The sequence below is a fragment of the Somniosus microcephalus genome, chromosome 7, assembly GCF_052327205.1.
Source record: "Somniosus microcephalus isolate GS21.2 chromosome 7, FLI_Smic_1.0, whole genome shotgun sequence".
NCBI classification, from domain to species: Eukaryota; Metazoa; Chordata; class Chondrichthyes; order Squaliformes; family Somniosidae; genus Somniosus; species Somniosus microcephalus.
In genome coordinates this window covers 165,975,282-165,995,806 of record NC_140993.1, presented here as the reverse complement: position 1 = coordinate 165,995,806, position 20,525 = coordinate 165,975,282, and the positions used below count along the sequence as shown (strand labels likewise).

Sequence of the window (20,525 nt, the reverse complement as noted above, 5' to 3'; positions counted from 1 at the left end):
TTTTGAATTTTCACACACATCCAACACTTTGTGCTTGTTTAACATTTACCTACACATCACTTGAGATTCTGGCCTAACCGAGAAAGGTGGCTCACATCCTGAAGTACCTTTTCTTGTAGTCGCCTCTCTTGGTCTACTGCCTGTGGTGTATACTGATGTATAAAGACATATTCATAAAGGAACTTTACAGAAAAAAACAGTTGCAGATACACAGCTCCCATTGAATGCTCATCAGTATTCAGCAAAATATGAGCACCTGATACCACATTTTTTTGCAATAGAGCAGCTCATGAACAACCCACATTCACAACATCTTAAAATTATACAAAATCTATTAAGAAACATAAGTTTGCCCCCAAAAAACTTAGTAATTGGGAAGGCGCTTCCACCATCTACCTGAAATGTTGATGGAAAATTGGGCAGGTGCTAAAGTAGGTGATGGTCCAGCGCTACAGACGTCCAACCCATTTCTGGCTACTGTCCATCCAATTAGCACCACAATTACCAGAGGGTAATGGAAACTCTATGGGGTGAATTTCCACAGAGGTTCTTCTGATCGTCTATCTTAACTTCAGTGGAAGAGCCACAGAAGCCCCAGAAACCCCTGAGCAATTCAATTGCTTTGTTTCTATTGTGCTTTCAGTTTTAGGGTCTCCCTCTCACTCACCCCTTCAACCAGTTATCTCTCTCTCCTCCTCCTTCCCCAGCAAGAGGCTTTATCACTCTAGCCTCCCACAACAAGATATCTCTCTCTGTCCTTGAACAGGTTCTCTGTCACTTCCCGTCTCACCCAATCCACTCCCTTTCCTCTTTCCCAACCATTGAACAGGGCCACTCTCGCCATCTTTAATGCTGTTTAACGGGGTTTCTCTCAAAATCTCCCCTTTGCAACAGGGCCTTTCTCTCTCTTTCATGGGCATAAGGGGGGAAAAAGTAATACCATCTGCCCCTTCCCCACAACATGGTCTCTACCCTGCTCAGCATGGTGTCTCTCATCCAAAAGAATCTCTCCTATCCCACGCACCAGCCCCCCACACACCCCCACCATCCCTCCCCCCACCCCACCACCCCCCATCACCACCCACCCCTGACACCATCCCCCCCAACCATCACACCCCACCCCACCACTCCCCCCCACACCACCACCACCCCCCAACCCCACCACCCCCCAGCACCACCCACCCCCGACACCATCCCCCCCAACCATCCCCCCCCACCCCACCACTCCCCCCACACACCACCGCCACCCCCCAACCCCCCGCCCAATTCTTGCTCAGCAAGGCCTCCCTTCCTCCTCTCACTGAGTTCTCCCTTTTCTAAGTCAAGGTCTGTTTTTGTCTTTCTCCCCCTTCAACAAGCTATCTCTCCTTCTCCTGTCAAGGTGTCTTTAGCTCTCCCTCTCCACCCCCCTCAACAGATTCTCTGTCCTTCTCTTCCACCATTTAGCAACATCCCTTCTCTTCTCACACTCAGCAGGGCCTTTGCCCTCTCTCTAGTCTCTCAACAAAAAAAGCCTCATGTTCCTTTAAGCCTGAAACTCATACTTTAACAATTAAGTAATTTAAGTATAAAGAATTATCTGAGATCTTTCACCAAATTATTTTCTAAAGCATCATTAAACTCTATGTTCTGAATCTGACAGTAAGTATTTGTAATGGAATTGAATCCTAAATATGCCAATCTACTTTTTAAAGACTCTAATTATTTTTAAATGAAAAATCCTGACATTTAAACTTGTGTTGTTCCAATTTAGTCAAAGAAAATACTTTCCTGGAATTTTTTACAGACTTTTATTTCTTGACTGCATCAAACTTGGGCATCGGCCACACAGCTGCTCTGCAGACAAGAGCCATGGGTAGGCGAATGAGTATAGGTCAAATCAGGTCATGTTGGGCACAGAGGGGTAAAGAAGTTGAGGCTAGGCAGTCCAGGAACACGCTGAATGGCTGCAGTCAGGAAGGTATTGAGATACAGGTCAGATAGCCTTGGGTTGGACAGAGTGAAAAGGCAGAAGTGGAAGCAGAGCATGCTGGGAGCTCTCTGTGTGGGCCATTATGTTTTTAAAGGCAGGTTTGAAGTCAGTAGCTGTGTGGTGGAGCTAGAGTTTGTGAAGAGGCTGCTGCTGAGGAAGCAAGACATGGCAATAATTGTGAGACTTGGAGATAGGTGCTCAGTAAGCGTCATTATTTTATGATTTTTTTTTCTTCCTGTAATTCTTCACACCAAGGAAAAGAGGAGGAAGAATGGAGTTTCTGAGAGAAAAAGAAGCAGAATGTTTCATGGGTAATTTTCCAACTTCATATTTCCACTGGGAAGCCTTTCTCTCTAGTAGTGGGCATTGTAAATTTAGAACCACACAACCATAGAAGTTTGTAGCAGTGAAGGAGGCCATTTGGTCCATTGTGTCTGTGCCAGCTCCCCTTTCATCACACTAAACTTTGCTCTTTTCCAGTGTAGCACGCTTGACTTTCCATTATCTTCTTCTATTCTTACATTGACCGTGATTATGTTGACCCTTATTAATTTTCCTGGTTTTCTTACTTAACATTTTTAAATATCCTCATTCTCTTATAGCTTTTCCTTCTCCTCTCATAATATTTGCCTGAATTTTAATACTTTGGCAGGTTGGGAGTGGTTGGGCTCGGAAGCGGTCGGGAAACCCAGGAGAACAGGTTTCCCACAGGCCCTGCCGAAGTTAACGGCAGGGCCTGATTTGCATTTGAAACCTCTGTTTCCCACCCGCAGCCAACCAGACCACCACAATATGGGACACCTGCTCAGCCGAGTACTGGAGAGCTCCTCCCGAATTGCTTCAGTAGGCCAATGGTCTGCTCGATAATGTTCCTGATGGCGGCATGGCTCTCATTATATGAGTGTTGGGCACGAGTGTTGGGGTTGCAGAGGGAAGTCATGAGCCAGGTGGAGAGGGGATAGCCCTTGTCTCCGAGCAGCCACCCTCGAGCTTGACATGGTGGCTGGAAGAGTGCTGGCAAACCGGGATGAAGGCATCGTGGCTGCTGCAATGATAGCGGGCATTGACATTGAGGATTCTTTGTGTGTAGTCACACACCAACTGCACATTAAGTGAGTGGTTGCCTTTGCAGTTATGGAAGATCTCAGGATTGTTATGTGGTGCCTGCAAAGCCACGTGGATGCAGTCGATGGTATCCTGCACCATGGGGAAGCACGCTATCATGGCAAAGCCACATGCACGCTCATCCTGATTCTCTCTGGTGATTGGGAAGCCAATGTAGTCCCTTCTCCTGGTGTAGAGAGCCTCTGTGGCCTCCCGGATGCAGTGATGGAGGGCGAACTGTACGATGTTAGATGTATCTCCTGCTGCAGACTGGAAGGATCTGCTGGCAAAGAAATTAAGGGCCACGGTGACCTTGACTGCCACTGGGAGAGCCATGGTTGCCCTGGTCTGAGGCTGCAGGTCTCGTTGCAGGAGATGGCAGAGTTCTGTGACCACCTCCTTGGTGAAGTGGAGCCTCCTAATACACTGGTCTTCAAGGTAGGAGAAGAGCTGTCGGAAGGCCCTAGGTGGGTAAGGCCTCCTGTTGAGAGCCATGATGGCCCTCCTCTGCCCTCTGTGCACATGTTCCTATCTTTCTTGCTGCCTCTGCTCCCTCCGCCATAGATCCTGGAGGGCGAAGTCGACTGCCAGTACAGCCCCCATGACTTTTAGCAATTGTTGTAGTTTGAAGCGTGTCAAAAATGATTAGGGAGTTTTGTACTTGCCAAAACACTCCCTGATACCAGCTAACCTTGAAATAACTATAGAAAACTCTTGCAGTTGCAGGAAGTAGCGCATAGCCACTCAAACTGCAAAACCCTGTCAAGTGCAAATGATTGGTGATGATCCCTTTAAATATTGTTGCTGCAGCCATCTTCCTGCTGCTGCATGCCACCTTTACCTGTCGTTGCTTTCTCTAGCCAGTAACTGCAACGGCCAAAACGAAATTGGGGGATCGGACGTCAAGTGAGCATTGCACACTCATTGACGTCATGATCTCCATGGTCGCAATGTCCCCGGTGATTGGGTTTAGCGGCAGCACTATCGGCAACACAGATATGACGTGCACCACTGGAACTGCCATCAGTTGGCGGTAGAGCGGTAACCCTAACCCATCTCATGCCACTAATGTGTGGCGCTAAACACACAATTTTCTCCCCCTATAAATTTACTCATTAGTGCACAAACCTATCTCATCATTATGTAAACACTCAGAATACTGTCACTGTTATGCTATGGTTACAAAAACAAAAAATCTCCTTTATTACTGTTAAAGTTAAAAGCCATCTTGACTTAAATGGACAAACCATTTTGTAACTTAGCTTTCACAATGAAGAGTCAGTAGTTATCATCATCCTTGATATATAGGTCAGTGTTTATTGATATGGGAGCAGTAGCTATTTAAATCTCTGTATTTCAATAGTTATTGCCTCCTTTGCATCTGATGTTTTGCCCTTTCTATTTCTCTCCTTGTTCCTGTGACCTTTTCCACTCAGTCACCTCTAAAGTCTGTTTTCTCTTCCCTGTGTAAACATTCAAACCTCTGCTAGAAATGGTTATAAATGATGCTGGTGAAAGGCTGACATCCTTTTCACCATCCGTTTGTTGGTGGTCTGTAATTTTCTAAAGCTGCAAGCCAGCTGCTGTTGAATGGTCATCATTGGCAATGGCATGATGCTTAGAAATCTTCAACCAATCCAATCAAAACCAAACAGCTTATATTTCACAGTTACTACTTTTCATTCAACTAATACTCATTGTACATTTCCAATTCTCCTGTTTTCCATTAACATAAGGAGTTAAAGATTGTTATTTGTAGACTATAGGCTAGTAATTACCATTGGTGATATTAGCATAGGACATTTATTTGTACATTATTTTAACCTGTTTGTTTTAAATGAGTTAATTATCTCAATTAAAATAGTGGGCAGAGGAATGTCATGAAACATTCATCCACCAATATGTACAACAGTTATTTCTAATTTTATATTACAATCCAATAGGAGAACAAGTCTGTTCCAACAAGTAGACTTAGAAAATCCAGTGCTATATGAAGCTTATCAAAAGCAAAAGAATTATAGAATTTGCATCCTCCTTAAGAATAGACCTGTTCTGGCCACATTTAAGCAGTAGAACTGCATTGCTTTCTGAAACTGAATATAAGAAAAATCCAGCATTATACATATCTACAGCTTTGAAAATCACATGAGCCCTGCTGACACTGGGATGTAAGATAGAAAGTGTTCCATCCCCCCACCTCCATCCACATACAGATTTGTACAAAAAAATGGTTTAAAGAAAATGAACGCCTATCTGTACTGATTAATTGAGCTGATTCCCTCAACAATCTCGTTGTCCATTCGTTTCTAAAGAAACATAATTTGTGTTGGCAGTCTTAGAATGTAAATGTAACACACTGGACTAACTCTAAGGAATTGGGGTGATCCAAAGACACTCATCCCACTATATTTATTCCAGAATCACAAAATGACGGGAGGGAAGGCAGGAAAGGCGAGAGCAATAGATAAACAAAACAAGGGGCTAAATATTAATACAAAGGCAGGGAGAGAGTGGGGACTGCTTTGAGGTCGGGAAACCTGGAAGAATGGGTTTCCCGAAGGTCCTGCCAAATTTAATGGCAATTTTTATCTCCATTTCCCAGCCACAGCCAGCCAGATTGAAAGGCTGCTTGGCTGTCAAGTGGGTAGGCCTTTGGCACCAGGCCGCAGCCGGGGAGCGGAGAGGAGGGAAAGAGGGATCGGAAAGGCTGGAGGGGGTGAGGAAGATCGGAGACCAGAGGAAAGATTGGGATCCATGTTTGGGGTGGGGGCAGATCGGAGGCCAGAAACAATATCTGAGTCCAGGGTCAGGGAGATTGGAGGCCACGTGGAGGAGACGGAAGGGTCGGGGTGGCGGGGGGGAGATTGGATAGGTCAGTGGAGTGTCCGATCACGAGGGGTGGGTGAAGCAGGAAGTCTGGATTCAGGTAAGTAGAAAGGCACTTACCTCCTGGATCCAACAGTCCTCGTCTCCCTTTATCTGCCAGGTTTCCCGAGGCCTGGAAAACTTGGCCGACCAGGGTTAAATTTAAAATGGTGGATAAATATGAGGCATGCAGCCTCATTATAGTATTTAAATTTCCAACCCGCCTCCTGGGAGCAGATTGGTTGCCCGCCAGCCCCCACCCCCCACATCCCGCCTACTTTAAACCGGAAGTGGATGGGTTGAAGGCGGGTTGAGATCAGAATTCAGATTCTTAATATTTTAACATCCCACCGAACCAAAGCATTCCCCCATGGCATACAACTCTATGTCATCTGATACAAAATTAGATGGGAAAGTAAGTTCTGAGGAGGATGCAAAGAGGCTGCAAAGGGATATAGACAGGTTATGTGAGTGGGCAAGAACATGGCAGATGGAGTATAATGTGGAGAATTGTGAAGTTATCCACTTTGGTAGGAAAAACAGAAAGCAGAATATTTTTAAATGGTGAGAGATTGGGAAATGTTGATATTTACAGGGACCTGGGTGTCCTTGTACATGAATGACAAAAAGTTAACATGCAGGTGCAGCAAGCAATTAGGAAAACACATGTTATGTTAGCCTTTATTACAAAGGGATTGGAGTATAAGAGTAAAGAAGTCTTATTACAATTATATAGGACCTTGGTGAGACCACACCTGGACGACTGTGTAGAGTTTTGTTCTCCTTACCTAAGGAAGGATATACTTGCCTTCATGGGAAGGCAACAAAGGTTCACTAGACTGATTCCTGGTATGAGGGGATTGTCCTATGAGGAGAGATTGAGTAGACTAGGCCTATATTCTCTAGAGTTTAGAAGAATGAGAGGTGATCTCATTGAAACATATAAAATTATTAAGGAGCTTGGCAGGGTAGATGCAGGGAGGATGTTTGCCCTGGCTGTGGAATCCAGAACCAGGGGTCACAGTCTCAGAATAAGGGGACGGCCATTTATAACTGAGATGAGGAGCAATTTCTTCACACAAAGGGTTGTGAATCTTTGGAGTGCTTTACCCCAGAAAACAGTGGAAGCTCAGTCATTGAGTATATTCAAGACAGAGGTTGATAGAATTTTGGATACTAAGAGAATCAAGGGATATGGGGATAGTGTGGGAAAGTGGAGTTGAGGTAGAAGATCAGCCATGATCTTACTGAATGGTGGAGCAGACTCAAAGAGCCTAATGGTCTACCCTGCTCCTATTTGTTATGTTCTTATGTTAATGGAGGAGGACCAGCAGTGTGTGGAGGCGAGACCGAAGGCATTGACACTGAGCTACATCCCTCCAAGCACCAAGGCTAACACTCCTGGATGGCTTGCTGCCTGGCACACCCAGTCTGTCCCTCCTGTCTTCCACCTCTTCCAGGAGAGCTTGCAGGTCTTCCTGTGAAATATTCACAGTCCTTTAGAGAGATGTTGCCCTGTCGTGATGTCCTGTGCGCACTGCTGGCCTTTGTTCTGGCACAAGGCACTTCAGATGAGGGGGGGGGGGCGGCGATGCCCTAAGTGGATGAAATGCAAAGGAGCAAGGAAACAATTTCTGCAGCCTCCCCTTCCTGTCACCAAGTCTTTACAGAGGCTCTGCTGCTTTACACTCACGTTTTCTGGTGCCTAGACTGCTCACTACACTTTTCGAATGCAATTTCTCTAAACTTGCACCACATCATATAAAAATGAGCATACAACAGCAGCATCGTAAATTAACTTATCCAGGAAACTTGCATGCAACCCCCTCTTCTGGTAAGCGGTGTAACTTTATGGTGCAACAACGGTGCGACAAACTTCGAGGAAATTCAGGGCACATGAAAATGGGAAAAATACAGAGGAGTCAATATTGTTGGATCAGTGTATCCTGGGAGAATTGGGTGGCCCAATGGATTAGGATACTATTCTTTCACTTCTACAATCTGGATTTGACTCCAGTACAAAGTGATTGGATAAAAGCCTGATCTCTGACAGCTGTAAGAGTCCTATGTGAAATGGGTTCGGGAAGCTTCAGTTCAGTTCCAGAAGGTGGAAACATAGAGTCATAGAGTTATACAGCACAGAAAGAGGCCCTTCGGTCCATCGCGTCCGCGCCGGCCATCAAGCCCTATCTAATCTAATCCCATTTTCCAGCATTTGGTCCGTAGCCTTGTAAGCTATGGCATTTCAAGTGCTCATCCAAATGCTTCTTGAATGTTGTGAGGGTTCCTGTATCTACCACCCTTTCAGGCAGTGAGTTCCAGATTCCAACCACCCTCTGGGTGAAAAAGTTCTTCCTCAAATCCTCTCTAAACCTCCTGCCCCTTACCTTGAATCTATGCCCCCTTGTTATTGACCCCTCTACTAAGGGGAAAAGTTCCTTTCTATCCACCCTATCTATGCCCCTCATAATTTTGTACACCTCAATCAGGTCCCCCCTCAGCCTTCTCTGCTCCAAGGAAAACAACCCCAGCCTGTCCAGTCTTTCTTCATAGCTGAAGCGCTCCAGCTCAGGTAACATCCTGGTGCATCTCCTCTGCACCCTCTCCAAAGCAATCACATCCTTCCTATAGTGTGGCGACCAGAACTGCACATAGTACTCCAGCTGTGGCCTTACCAGCGTTTTGTACAGCTCCATCATAACCTCCCTGCTCTTATATTCTATGCCTCGGCTAATGAAGGCAAGTATCCCATATGCCTTTTTAACCACCTTATCCACCTGTTGTGCTGCCTTCAGGGGTCTATGTACATGCACACCAAGGTCCCTCTGATCCTCTGTCTTTCCTAGGGTCTTACCATTCATTGTGTATTCCCTTGCCTTGTTAGTCTGTCTAAAATGCATCACCTCACACTTTTCAGGGTTAAATTCCATTTGCCACTGTTACGCCCATCTGACCAACCCATCTATATCGTCCTGTAGCCTGAGACTTCCCGCCTCGCTATTTACCACCCCACCAATTTTCGTGTCATCTGCGAACTTACTGATCATACCTTTTACATTCACATCCAAATCATTAATGTAGACCACAAACTGCAAGGGACCCAGCACCGATCCCTGCAGTACCCCACTGGACACAGGCTTCCAGTCACAAAAAAAACCTTCCACCATCACCCTCTGCCTTCTGCCACTAAACCAGTTTTGGATCCAATGTGCCAAGGCACCCTGGATCCCATGGGCTCTTACCTTCCTGACCAATCTCCTATGCAGGACTTTATCAAAAGCCTTACTGAAATCCATGTAAACCACATCCACTGCACTACCCTCATCCACACACCTAGTCACCCCCTCAAAAAATTCAATCAAATTGGTCAGACATGATCTTCCCTTGACAAAGCCATGCTGGCTATTTCTAATTAATCGCTGCCTCTCCAAGTAGAGACCAATTCTGTCCCTCAGAATTATTTCCAATAATTTCCCTACCACTGATGTTAGGCTCACTGGCCTGTAATTGCCTGGTTTATCCCTACTACCCTTTTTGAATAATGGTACTACATTAGCTGTTCTCCAGTCCTCTGGCACATCCCCTGTGGCCAGAGAGGTTCTGAAAATTTGTGTCAGAGCCCCTGCAATCTCCTCCTTTGCCTCACATAGTAGCCTGGGATACATCTCGTCCGGGCCTGGGGATTTATCCACTTTTAAGCCTGCTAAAATCGCTAGTACCTCCTCCCTCTCGATGCTAATATGTTCAAGTATATCACAGTCCCCCTGCCCTATTTCTATGTCCACATCGTCCTTCTCCATAGTGAACACAGATGCAAAAAATTCATTTAAAACCCCACCTACATCCTCTGGCTCTACACAGTTTGCCACTTTGGTCCCTAATGGGCCCTACTCTTTCCCTAGTTATCCTCTTGCCCTTAATATACTTATAAAACACCTTAGGATTTTCCTTTATTTTGCTCGCCAGTGTTATTTCATGGCCCCTCCTCGCTCTCCTAATTTCTTTTTTTAAGTATCCCCCTGCATTTTTTATACTCCTCTAGAGCTTCCTCTGTCTTTAGTCCTTTGTATCTGCCAAAAGCCCCCCTTTTTTTCCTAATCCATCCTCGTATACCCCTTGACATCCAAGGTTCCCTGGGCTTGTTGGTCCCACCCTTGACCTTTACGGGAACATGTTGCCATTGTACTCTCTCAATTTCCTTTCTGAAAGACTCCCATTGCTCCGATGTGGATTTTCCTTCAAGTAGCTGATCCCAGCCCACATTGGCCAGATCCTGCCTTATCATATTAAAATCGGCCTTCCCCCAATTTAGAACCTTTATTTCCGGTCCATCCTTGTCCTTTTCCATGACTACCTTAAATCTCACCGAATTATGGTCACTGTCACCAAAGTGCTCACCTACTAACACTTCTACCACTTGCTCGGCCACATTCCCTAGAATTAGGTCCAGCACCGCCCCCTCTCTTGTAGGACTTTCTACATGCTGGCTCAAAAAGCTCTCCTGGATGCACTTTAAGAATTCTGCACCCTCTAAGCCTTTCACACTCTGACTATCCCAGTTAATATTGGGGAAGTGGAAATCCCCCACTATAATTACCCTATTATTTGCACACTTCTCTGAGATTTGCCTACATATCTGTTCCTCTATCTCCCCCTGCCTGTTTGGGAGCCTATAGTACACTCCCAGCAAAGTGCTGGCCCCCTTTTTGTTTTTAAGTTTAACCCATATGGCCTCATTAGAGGAATCTGTTAATATATCATCCCTCCTTACAGCAGTAATTTTCTCCTTAATTAATATTGCGACACCCCCTCCTCTTTTACCCCCCCCGTCTCGCCTGAAGATTCTATACCCCAGAATATTGAGCTGCCAGTCTTGCCCCTCCCTCAACCATGCCTCCGTGATAGCAACAATATCATACTCCCATGTGTTCATCAACAACTTCAGTTCATCCACCTTATTCGTAAGACTCCTTGCGTTAAAATAAATGCCATCCAGCCTTGCCCTACTCCCTTGTGCTGTTACATATTTGCTCTGCCTTCCAGTCTGACTTATTTTTTCCTCTATATTTGGCTGTACATCACCCCCTATTATAGCTCCACTCTGTATCCCATCCCCCTGCCAAGTTAGTTTAAACCCCCCCCGAACAGTGCTAGCAAACCTCCCCGCAAGGATATTTGTCCCATTCTGGTTCAGGTGCAACCCGTCCGACTTGTACAAGTCCCACCTTCCCCAGAAGCAGGCCCAGTGATCAAGGAAACTAAAACCCTCCCTCCTGCACCAACTCTTTAGCCACGCATTCATCTGCTCTATCCTCCTATTCCTATACTCACTAGCACGTGGCACCAGGAGTAATCCAGAGATTACAACCTTTGAGGTCCTGCTCTTTAGTCTGCTGCCTAGCTCCCTAAATTCTTGCTGCAGGACCTCATCCCTCTTCCTACCCATGTCATTGGTCCCAATGTGAACCATGACCTCTGACAATGCAGAACTTCCCACAATTCAGCAATCTTTCTTAGAGAGGCCGCAAGGATGATAAATTTATAGGAAAAAATCATGCTGTTGCAGTAGTAGGCTACCAGATTGCAGAATTGACTGATTGGAGGTGCAAGAGTGCTTCATTAACTTTAAAAGCCCAGGATGCTTCAGTTACAGGTCTGGCCCCTCATCCCATCTTGCTCAGAAACTTCTCCTCTTCATTTATGATGTCATCAGTGTTCACTCTTCCAGCAGAAAATAAAAGTTATTGTTAAAGTTGATGCTTTTCTTTCAATTAAATGGTGTGTTCAAAGTGAGGAACGTTACTGCTGGAGATCAGAACAATTTCCATTTCAGCACTCAGTGTGAATTTCAAGTACTTGTTGGCTAGGCATAGAATGGCCAGTACCCCCACCAGTATGGATTTGAATATTCTAACACAAATTCTTATTATGGCCTTTCTGACTAAATTGTGAATTTGCTGCCAATGTATGCTGAATTTGAATCAGTTTTGTCCAATCGGAATTGGGTTGAGATTGTCTAAACCCATTTCAAACAGGTTCCTTAGAGCCAGCAGAGACAGGAGAGTTTCGTCCCATCAGTCTAGATTGGATCTGAAGCCAGGTCCCAGAGATGAAAGGAAAGTGTGCCAACCTCCTATTCCCCTAATCTTAATTTGTTTTATTTGGTTGATTTTAAAATCACACCATTTTCATGAAACTGTTGGAAACTCTTTTGTGTTCGGAAGGATAATGAACCAAAGGAACCAGCTATCATTTTGCATCTATCATGATTCAAGTGTAAGTGACACGATGATATACTTTAGAATCATAGAATCATAGAATCATTACAGCACAGAAGAAGGCCAGTTGACCCATTGAGTCTGTGCCGGCTCTCTGCAAGGGCACTTCAGCTAGTCCCACTCCCCCGCCCTTTCCCCATAGCCCTGCAAAATGTTTTCTTTCAGGTACTTATCCAACTCCCTTTTGAAAGCCGTAATTGAGTCTGCCTCCACCACCCTTTCAGGCAGTGCATTCCAGGTCCTAACCACTCGCTGAGTAAAAAAGTTTTTTCTTAAGTCGCCTTTTGTTCTGTGGCCAATCACCTTAAATCTGTGACCTCTGTCTCGTGACCCCTCTGCCAATGGGAACTACCTATCTACTCTGTCCAGACCCCTCATGATTTCGAACACCTCTATCAAATCTCCTCTCAATCTTCTCTGTTCCAAGGAGAACAACCCCAGCTTCTCCAGTCTATCCACATAACTGAAGTTCAACATCCCTGGATCATTCTCGTAAATCTTTTCTGCACCCTCTCTAAGGCCCTCACATCCTTCCTGGAGCGCGGTGCCCAGAATTGGACACAATACTCCAGTTGAGGCCAAACCAGTGTTTTATACAGGTTCATCATAATTTCCATGCTTTTGTACTCACTGGGCTGGATTTTGCCAGCCCTGGGGAGGCGAGTTTGGAGGCGGGACTGCCAGGAAAATGGCAGAATTTGCCAGGAGGCGGGTAGCTGACCCGCGTCGGGTCCCGCCTTCTCGAGGCGGGAAGGGGATTAATGCCAATTAACTGCCTGTTAATTGGTAGTTAACAGGCAGTTTTTTGGCCAATACCTATTTTGAGCCCTGAAGTGTGGGCTTCCCGACAGCTCCGAACCTCACCAGGGTCAGTGAGGTGGGCCGTCGGTCTGTGGGGGTTGGAGGGGCCGAGATGTCCGGTGTGCAGGTGAGTAATGGGTGCATCTGTGCAGAGGTAAGTGTGTGAGGTGTGTGTAAAGTGTTTTAATAAGTTTTACTTACCTATATTTCTTCCTGCAGGCTTCCTCCCTTCAGGTCTCGGGAGTCCCTCAGCTCACCGGCACAGAAAGCAGAATGGCCGCTGAACTGTCAAAAGCTGCAGCCTTCTGCTTTCTGGTCAGGAAGGCTTTCTAATTGAATCTTGAGTAAAGAAACAACTTAGAAGACAGATTGTCAGTGTTTGACAGCTTTACAAAGGTGTCAAATGATGACATTTCATCTGTCAAAAGCTCTTGACAGATAAAACGGCACTCACTGATGTCACCTGTAACTGGCTTTCCCTTAATTGGCCTGCTAAGCCCGCTGGGCGGGCTTAACAAGGTCAATCAAGGGAAAATAGCATAGGTTGGCCACAGGTCGATGGAGGTGGGACTAAAACCCAACAAGTGGGAGTCCCGCCTCAGAAAGCTCCCCATTGACAAAATCCAGCCCTATATCTCTATTCATGAAGCCCAGAATCCTGTAAGCTTTTTTAACTGCCTTCTCAATCTGCCCTGCCACCTTCAACGATTTGTGCACATATACCCCTTGGACTCTCTGTTCATGCACCCACTTTAGGATTGTTCCCTTTAGTTTATATTTCCTCTCCTCATTCTTTCTACCAAAACATATCACTTCGCATTTTTCTGCGTTAAATTTCATCTGCCACATGTCTGCCCATTCCAGCAGCCTATCTATGTCATCTTGAGGTCTATCACTATCTTCCTCACTGTTCACTATACTTCCAAGTTTTTTTGTCATCTGCAAATGTTTTAATTGTGTCCTGTACACCCACGTCCAAGTCATTAATATATATCAAGAAAAGCAGTGGTCCTAGTACCGACCCCTGGGGAACACCCCTGTATACCTTCCTCCAGTCCGAAAAACAACTGTTCGCCACTACTCTCTGTTTCCTATCACTTAGCCAATTTCGTATCCATGCTGCCACTGTCCCTTTTATTCCATGGGCATCAACTTTGCTGGCAAGCCTATTATGTGGCACTTTGTCGAACGCCTTTTGGAAAACCATGTACACCACATCAACCGCATTGCCCTTATCAACCCTTGCTGTTACCTCATCAAAAAACTTGTTCCAGTTGGTTAAACCCAATTTGCCTTTAACAAATCCATGCTGGCTTTCCTTAATTAATCCACACTTGTCCAAGTGACTGTTAACTTTTTCCCTGATCATTGTTTCTAAAAGCTTCCCCACTACCGAGGTTAAACTGACTGGCCTGTAGTTGCTGGGTTTATCTTTACACCCTTTTTTGAACAAGGGTGTAACATTTTCAATTCTCCAGTCCTCTGGCCCCACCCCCATTTCTAAGGAGGATTGGAAGATTATGGCCAGTACCTCCGCGATTTCTTCCTTCACTTTCCTCAGTGTCCCAGGATGCATCGCATCTGGTTCTGGTGACTTATCTACTTTAAGTACAGCCAGCCTTTCTAGTACCTGTCTTTATCAATTTTTATCCCATCCAGTATCTCCTCTACCTCCTCCTTCACTATGTCTATGGCAGCATCTTCTTCCTTAGTGAAGACTTGGTGAAGTACTCATTTAGTACCTCAGCCATACCCTCTGCCTCCATGCGCAGGTCTCCTTTTTGGTCATTAATCAGCCCTACCCCTTCTCTTACTACCATTTTACTATTTATATGCCTATAGAAGACTTTTGAATTACCTTTTGTGTTAGCTGCCTTTCTGTTCTCATACCCTCTCTTTGCCCCTCTTATTTTCTTTTTCACTTCTCCTCTGAACTTTCTATATTTAGCCTGATTCTCAGATGTATTCTCAACCTGATATCGGGCATATGTACTCTTTTTCTGCTTCATCATACTCTCTATCTCTTTCGTCATCCAGGGAACTCTGGCTTTAGTTGCCCTACCTTTCCCCCTAGTGGGAATGTACCTTGACTGTACCTGAACTATTTCCTCTTTAAAGAAAGCCCATTGTTCCACTACAGTTTTGCCTGCCAATCTTTGATTCCAATTTACCCGGGCCAGATCCATTCTCATCCCACTGAAATTGGCCTTCCTCCAATTAAGTATTTTTACTCTGGATTGCTCCCTGTCCTTTTCCATGGCTAATCTAAACCTTATGATACTATGATCACTGTTCCCTAAATGCTTACCTACTGACTGACACTTGCTCCACTTGACCTACCTCATTCCCCAGAACGAGATCCAGCAATGCCTCCTTCCTCATTGGGCTGGAAACATACTGACCAAGAAACCTCTCCTGAACACACTTCAGAAATTCTTCACCCTCCCTGCCCTTTACACTATTACTATTCCAGTCTATATTAGGATGGTTGAAGTCCCCCATTATCACTACTCTATAGTTCTTGCATCTCTCTTAACATGATTTACCTTACCATGTGTGCTTCAAAAGAAATAAAAAGCACTTTTTCATCAATTGGTGTGCCTTTCAAATTGATAATTATAGTGAAGATACATTTTACTTATTTTTTGTAGGACAAACAAAAATGGACATCACCCACTGATATTGTGGGAAACATGAATACAGATCCACTAATCTCCTCAACATTGCATATATTTGAAAGTGAAAAGTAGGTGATTAATGGTAATAGAAAGGTTTTAGTGCTTGAGTTGGCTGTTTATATTTTCCAACACTTCATATTGTTTTGATCAGTACAGCTTACATTCTACAAGGTGATATTAAATGGTGTTAGTCTGTCACTGCTGCCCGCCCGTGGCCCTAGAGACAAGCTGACAGATGTACTGTGAAATATTAGAATAACTTTTCAAGAAAAGCATCTCCTGCATCCCTTATCCCACAAAATGGCCAAGTTAGTGTATGCAGCCTCAGAACGTTCGACCTGAAAAGCCCTTCTGTAGGAATATTGTTTCTTTTTTCAAATAATATTTTATTTGCATTCATATAGAACTCCTTATAGAACTAATTGAAGCGAACGGAATTCTTAGGCCAACCAGTTTGAGCATTAAAGTAATTCATTTTCCGTATTGCAGTGAATCTTTAGCTTCCGCTTTTTGACATATTCCTTGGAATTTTAAATAAACCGCTGAAGAGTAAGAAGTACTCTGCATTTCTTGTATATTCTGGCTATTTAACGTGTTTCTCCGGTAGGGGGTGTGAAGCTGCTGAGACATTTATGAATCTGTGTTAGAAAAGTGTTAGTTACCATCTCCTCTGACTAAAACCAGCCTATGACTGCTGATTGGCGAACATGCATTCCAGCGGGGGGGGGGGGGAATTATGTTCAGAAACGGGACAATGAACTCACCATGTACTCCATATTTGCAGCAGGTGGGTTGACTTGACCGCGAACCTTATTGTGGTAATCGACAATAACCGACATGTCATTCTGGGAGATATATCGCCTCCGTCTGGCTTTAGGGACATTCCCAGGTCCCAGATATTTTCTCCAAGACGATTCTTTCTCGCTGAAGTTAGATGATAGGAGCGTTTCGGTGACATTTGCTGAAACAAATGCACTTGTTCCATGCAGAGCGCACAGTAATCTGATCAGACTCAATGTGGAGCAGAGCCTCATGATTCCCGGTTGAAGTTTGAAGAGCGGTGCGCTGCAAACCAGATGTTATACTGAATAAAGAACAATGTTTAACATTAAGGTGCAACTTCCAAACTCCCAATTCGGGGCGGGGGGGGGGGGACCCCGCATCCTATATTAGTGAATACATTAACTATATATCATTCCAATATTATTCTTCAAAAGCAAATACATGGAAACATTCAGATAACTGTTTAACACTTTTAAAATAACCTGATTAATTCGTATTTCCTTGCTGGTCAATGCATATTTCGATAAACACGGCTGCTCTTCGAATCCCTTATTCTGGTGTTAGAAATATATTTAGTCTAACGATAAATTTAGCTCACCTCTTGCATTCAGTCACTGGCAAAAATGTAGGTCGAGTCCTTCCAAATTTCAAAGTCCGTCTGGAAGGATTCTTGAAAAGTATTTTACTCTTGCGATGGGAGTGAGGTAAGACCTGCAGTAATGTGGGATGTGGCGTGGAAGGAACCCTATAAGAGAGAGGGGTTTCTGCTGGTCTGAGGTCACAGTTATTGGGCTTTTATATTCGGCAAAACGTTTCAGGAAGGCAAACTCATTCTCCTTGATGATGGTGTCTCTTTAACTCTTCACGGCCCCTGAATCAGTACATTATCATTTGGAAACCCAATGCCTTCGTTGTTGCTCTTTTCACTGTTGCCAGACTGTCATCATAAGCTTTTCCAAACCACATATGTGTGTAATTTGGAGAGCTGGCGGGGGAGGAGGACACGGGACTCGGTGTCAGTACAAAGCGTGAACCGTATACCATTTTCGAGGATCCTCCCTTTTTCCAGATTACAGACACATTGAACAATATTTTAAACACAGATAATTTGGAAATTGTCCAAACTAGTGCATACAGTTTTGAGGGAGGGGGAATTCGGCAGAAGTCTTATAGAAAGTCTAAACGCACACAAAACTCATCCGTACGCATTAAAACCATGTTTAATTAAAATCTTTGGAAATTAAATAATGATTGGCACAGTTCCTCTGGAGAATGATGGTGAAACCCGATTTCCAAAGTTTGCGTTTAACGCATTCATTACTTATAGAAAACAAGTCCATCTTTGACAGCACCTGCTTTGGATGGTTTCAGATGTGACAGGAAACGGACTGCTAGACTGATGTCTTTACTCGAATGTTTTTGAATGATGTGCTGTGGAAGGTTAAGAGATGCCAAAACCAAACCGCGTTGCAAAACGGGGCACAAAGTTCTTATCTTTCTTTAAAATGACAGTTTAAACCACGCGGAGTATAAAATAATTCTGCATCGACTTCCCACGTCCCCCTTTATGCCACATGTGTTGTGCGCTGTAATATATCACTCCGGCAACAATACAAGGGATTTCCGGGAACAACAAAAGAATGACAAACTTTTAATACAGATCTACATTTACAGGCGCTTTGAAGCCTCGGTGGGAGACTCCCAGCCCATGTTCCGGATGAAATCCAGTGTTTCACACACACAGGAGAAGAGTGAATATGCACATGAATGTACATTACATTACTCGCCAAACTAACCAAGGTCCAGGGTTTGCAGCGTTCCGATTTAAGAAGCGCGCTAGATCTGTAACTGTCAGCTCACCGCACAGTTTACAAGTTTTGATTTTTGCCAAAGAACGACAGCTTCAAGCGGGTCATATTTCATGCTGTAAGTCAGATAAAAAAAAACCCTAAGAGCAAAGTGACGCACGAAGCGCAGTTGAGAAACTATATTTTCACACAGGAAATGTTCCATATGTTCATGTTCGCACTCGCTGAGTAAAGTCAGCAAAGGAATAGAATGATACAGTACAGGAGGCCATTCGGCCCATCGTGCCTGTGCCGGCTCTTTCAAAGAGCTATCCAATTAGTCCCACTCCCCCGCTCTTTCCCCGTAGTCTTGCACAGGATAGAACAAGTTTAGTAAACTTGCACATTATCCAAATCCAAGAGCCCCAGTTTTGAAACTCGTCCAAATAAACCACTGAACCTTTTGTTCCGATTGTGTTGCTTGAATTTTTGGGATCAATTAATACATTTCCAAATCAAGGTTTTTCTTGACTCCTAATTCGCCACCTCAATAAAAAATGATTAAAATCTAGAACATTTTAGACAACCGTTGGAGATCAGAGCGTCGATTTTGGTCACTCCCTAAAATATTAGTAATTGAAAACCTCAGTCTTTCAAACTTTGGTTGAAAGATTGAAATTGTCAAAAAAAAACACGTGAGGGGATCAGATCTCTGTCGTGTCGATAAAAAAGAAACACGGGGCAATTTTGGCCAAAAGGTGAAAACAGGCACTAAATGTGCTAATAAGAAATACCTGTTTGAAAGTGCGGATTTAGCACGCAATTTTCGGGCTAATTGATGATTATCATGATTTGAACATACCTGCAGGCACTGCAATCAACATTTGCTGGTTTAACACTCAAGCAGTGTATATGTAGCCACACTCAATTCACAATTCACAATTCAAATCGCTTTATTGGCATGATAAGTTACATCTTATGTTGCCAAAGCATCAAAATACATTTATGGTTTAGCACATAAACGCAGTTCTATTCATACAGTGTATAAACAGGTATATCCCTGAGTGTATAAATATACATTCGCATTGTTTATATATATTCTTTTCTTAGTTTACTGGTTGTCCCTCTGTTCATGGCAAGCTGTAACATAGTGTGCCGCCAGTGTTATACAGCTTCTCTCCTCTCCCAGTAGGAATGGGAGTTTTTGGGTGTGGAGTACGCTGGTTGGGAGAGAAGCCAATGTGGAATGCTGGCTCAGGGACTGAGGGAGAGGGTGCCCAGGTTCTCGGATGTGGCACTAGAGGTCCTGATGGAGGAGGTAGTGAGTAAGAGAGATATCCTCTACCCGTATGGGGGAAGGAGACCACAGAGGCAGCTAATGCGAGCAGATGGAATGAGGTCGCCGGGGAGGTGACAGTCAGGAGCCCTGGCCCCAGGACATGGCTCCAGTGCCACAAAAAAATTAATGACTTGACACGAGTGGTCATGGTAAGAGCCAATCTCACAAACCCACTGCTCAATAACTGCACCACCACCAGCATCACAACTTTAACACATTGCATCCACACCATCTAACTATACATTAACATGCACATACCCCACACTATTGCATCCTTCATAGGCACTACTCATACCTCAAACACATCTCACAGCTCTTCAACCATATGAAGCATCACACACACAAACACACCTGTTAATACACTCATTCACAATCACCACTCTTTCTCTTCCATGACAAGGTTGCACATAACAGGCACCAGCAGGACCTGACCAGGGGAGGTCAACCACGACTGCATGACATCACTCCTCTTGAGGAGGCAATGCTGGCCGAGGTTGGAAGGGGAGTGGGAGGCACCATGGCCAGAGGCAGAGCAGGGTGCATATCACCTAGAGGTATGTGGTCACTCCAGCTTCCTTACCAATGCATAAACATTCCTGAGCCCTAGTCCTCCAAAGCTATCCTCACTCCCAAGATCCATATGGTCTCATCACACACATCCTCCTATAGTGGCTACACACGCTGCACCCTAATCCTTCCAGCTTTATCATTGCAGGCTCCCAGGAGAAAATTCACCTCCCCCTTCCCCTCAACCACCCCCCCCCCCGAGCAAGTGCAAGATGAGCAACAGCCACCTCCCACACCCCCACCCCGGAGGAAGAGGAGGAGGAAAGTGAGGAAGATGGCACTGCATCAATCGCTACCACTGTCACAGGCACCAGCTCAGAGACTGGCATCACATGTAACTTAGAGGCGAGG

General features: G+C 44.7%; 1 protein-coding gene across 1 annotated transcript in view; it reads right to left on the bottom strand.

Annotated features, from left to right (window-relative positions):
• LOC147114992 (peptidase inhibitor 15-like) overlaps positions 1 to 16,742 on the bottom strand; it is an 81,651-nt gene extending 64,909 nt beyond the window's left edge. Inside the window, exon 1 of the mRNA XM_085993186.1 lies at positions 16,463 to 16,742. Coding sequence (XP_085849312.1) covers positions 16,463 to 16,732 — 270 coding nt within the window. The 5' untranslated portion in view covers positions 16,733 to 16,742. The remainder of the gene's footprint in view (positions 1 to 16,462) is intronic.
• Between the last annotated feature and the right edge of the window lie 3,783 nt (positions 16,743 to 20,525).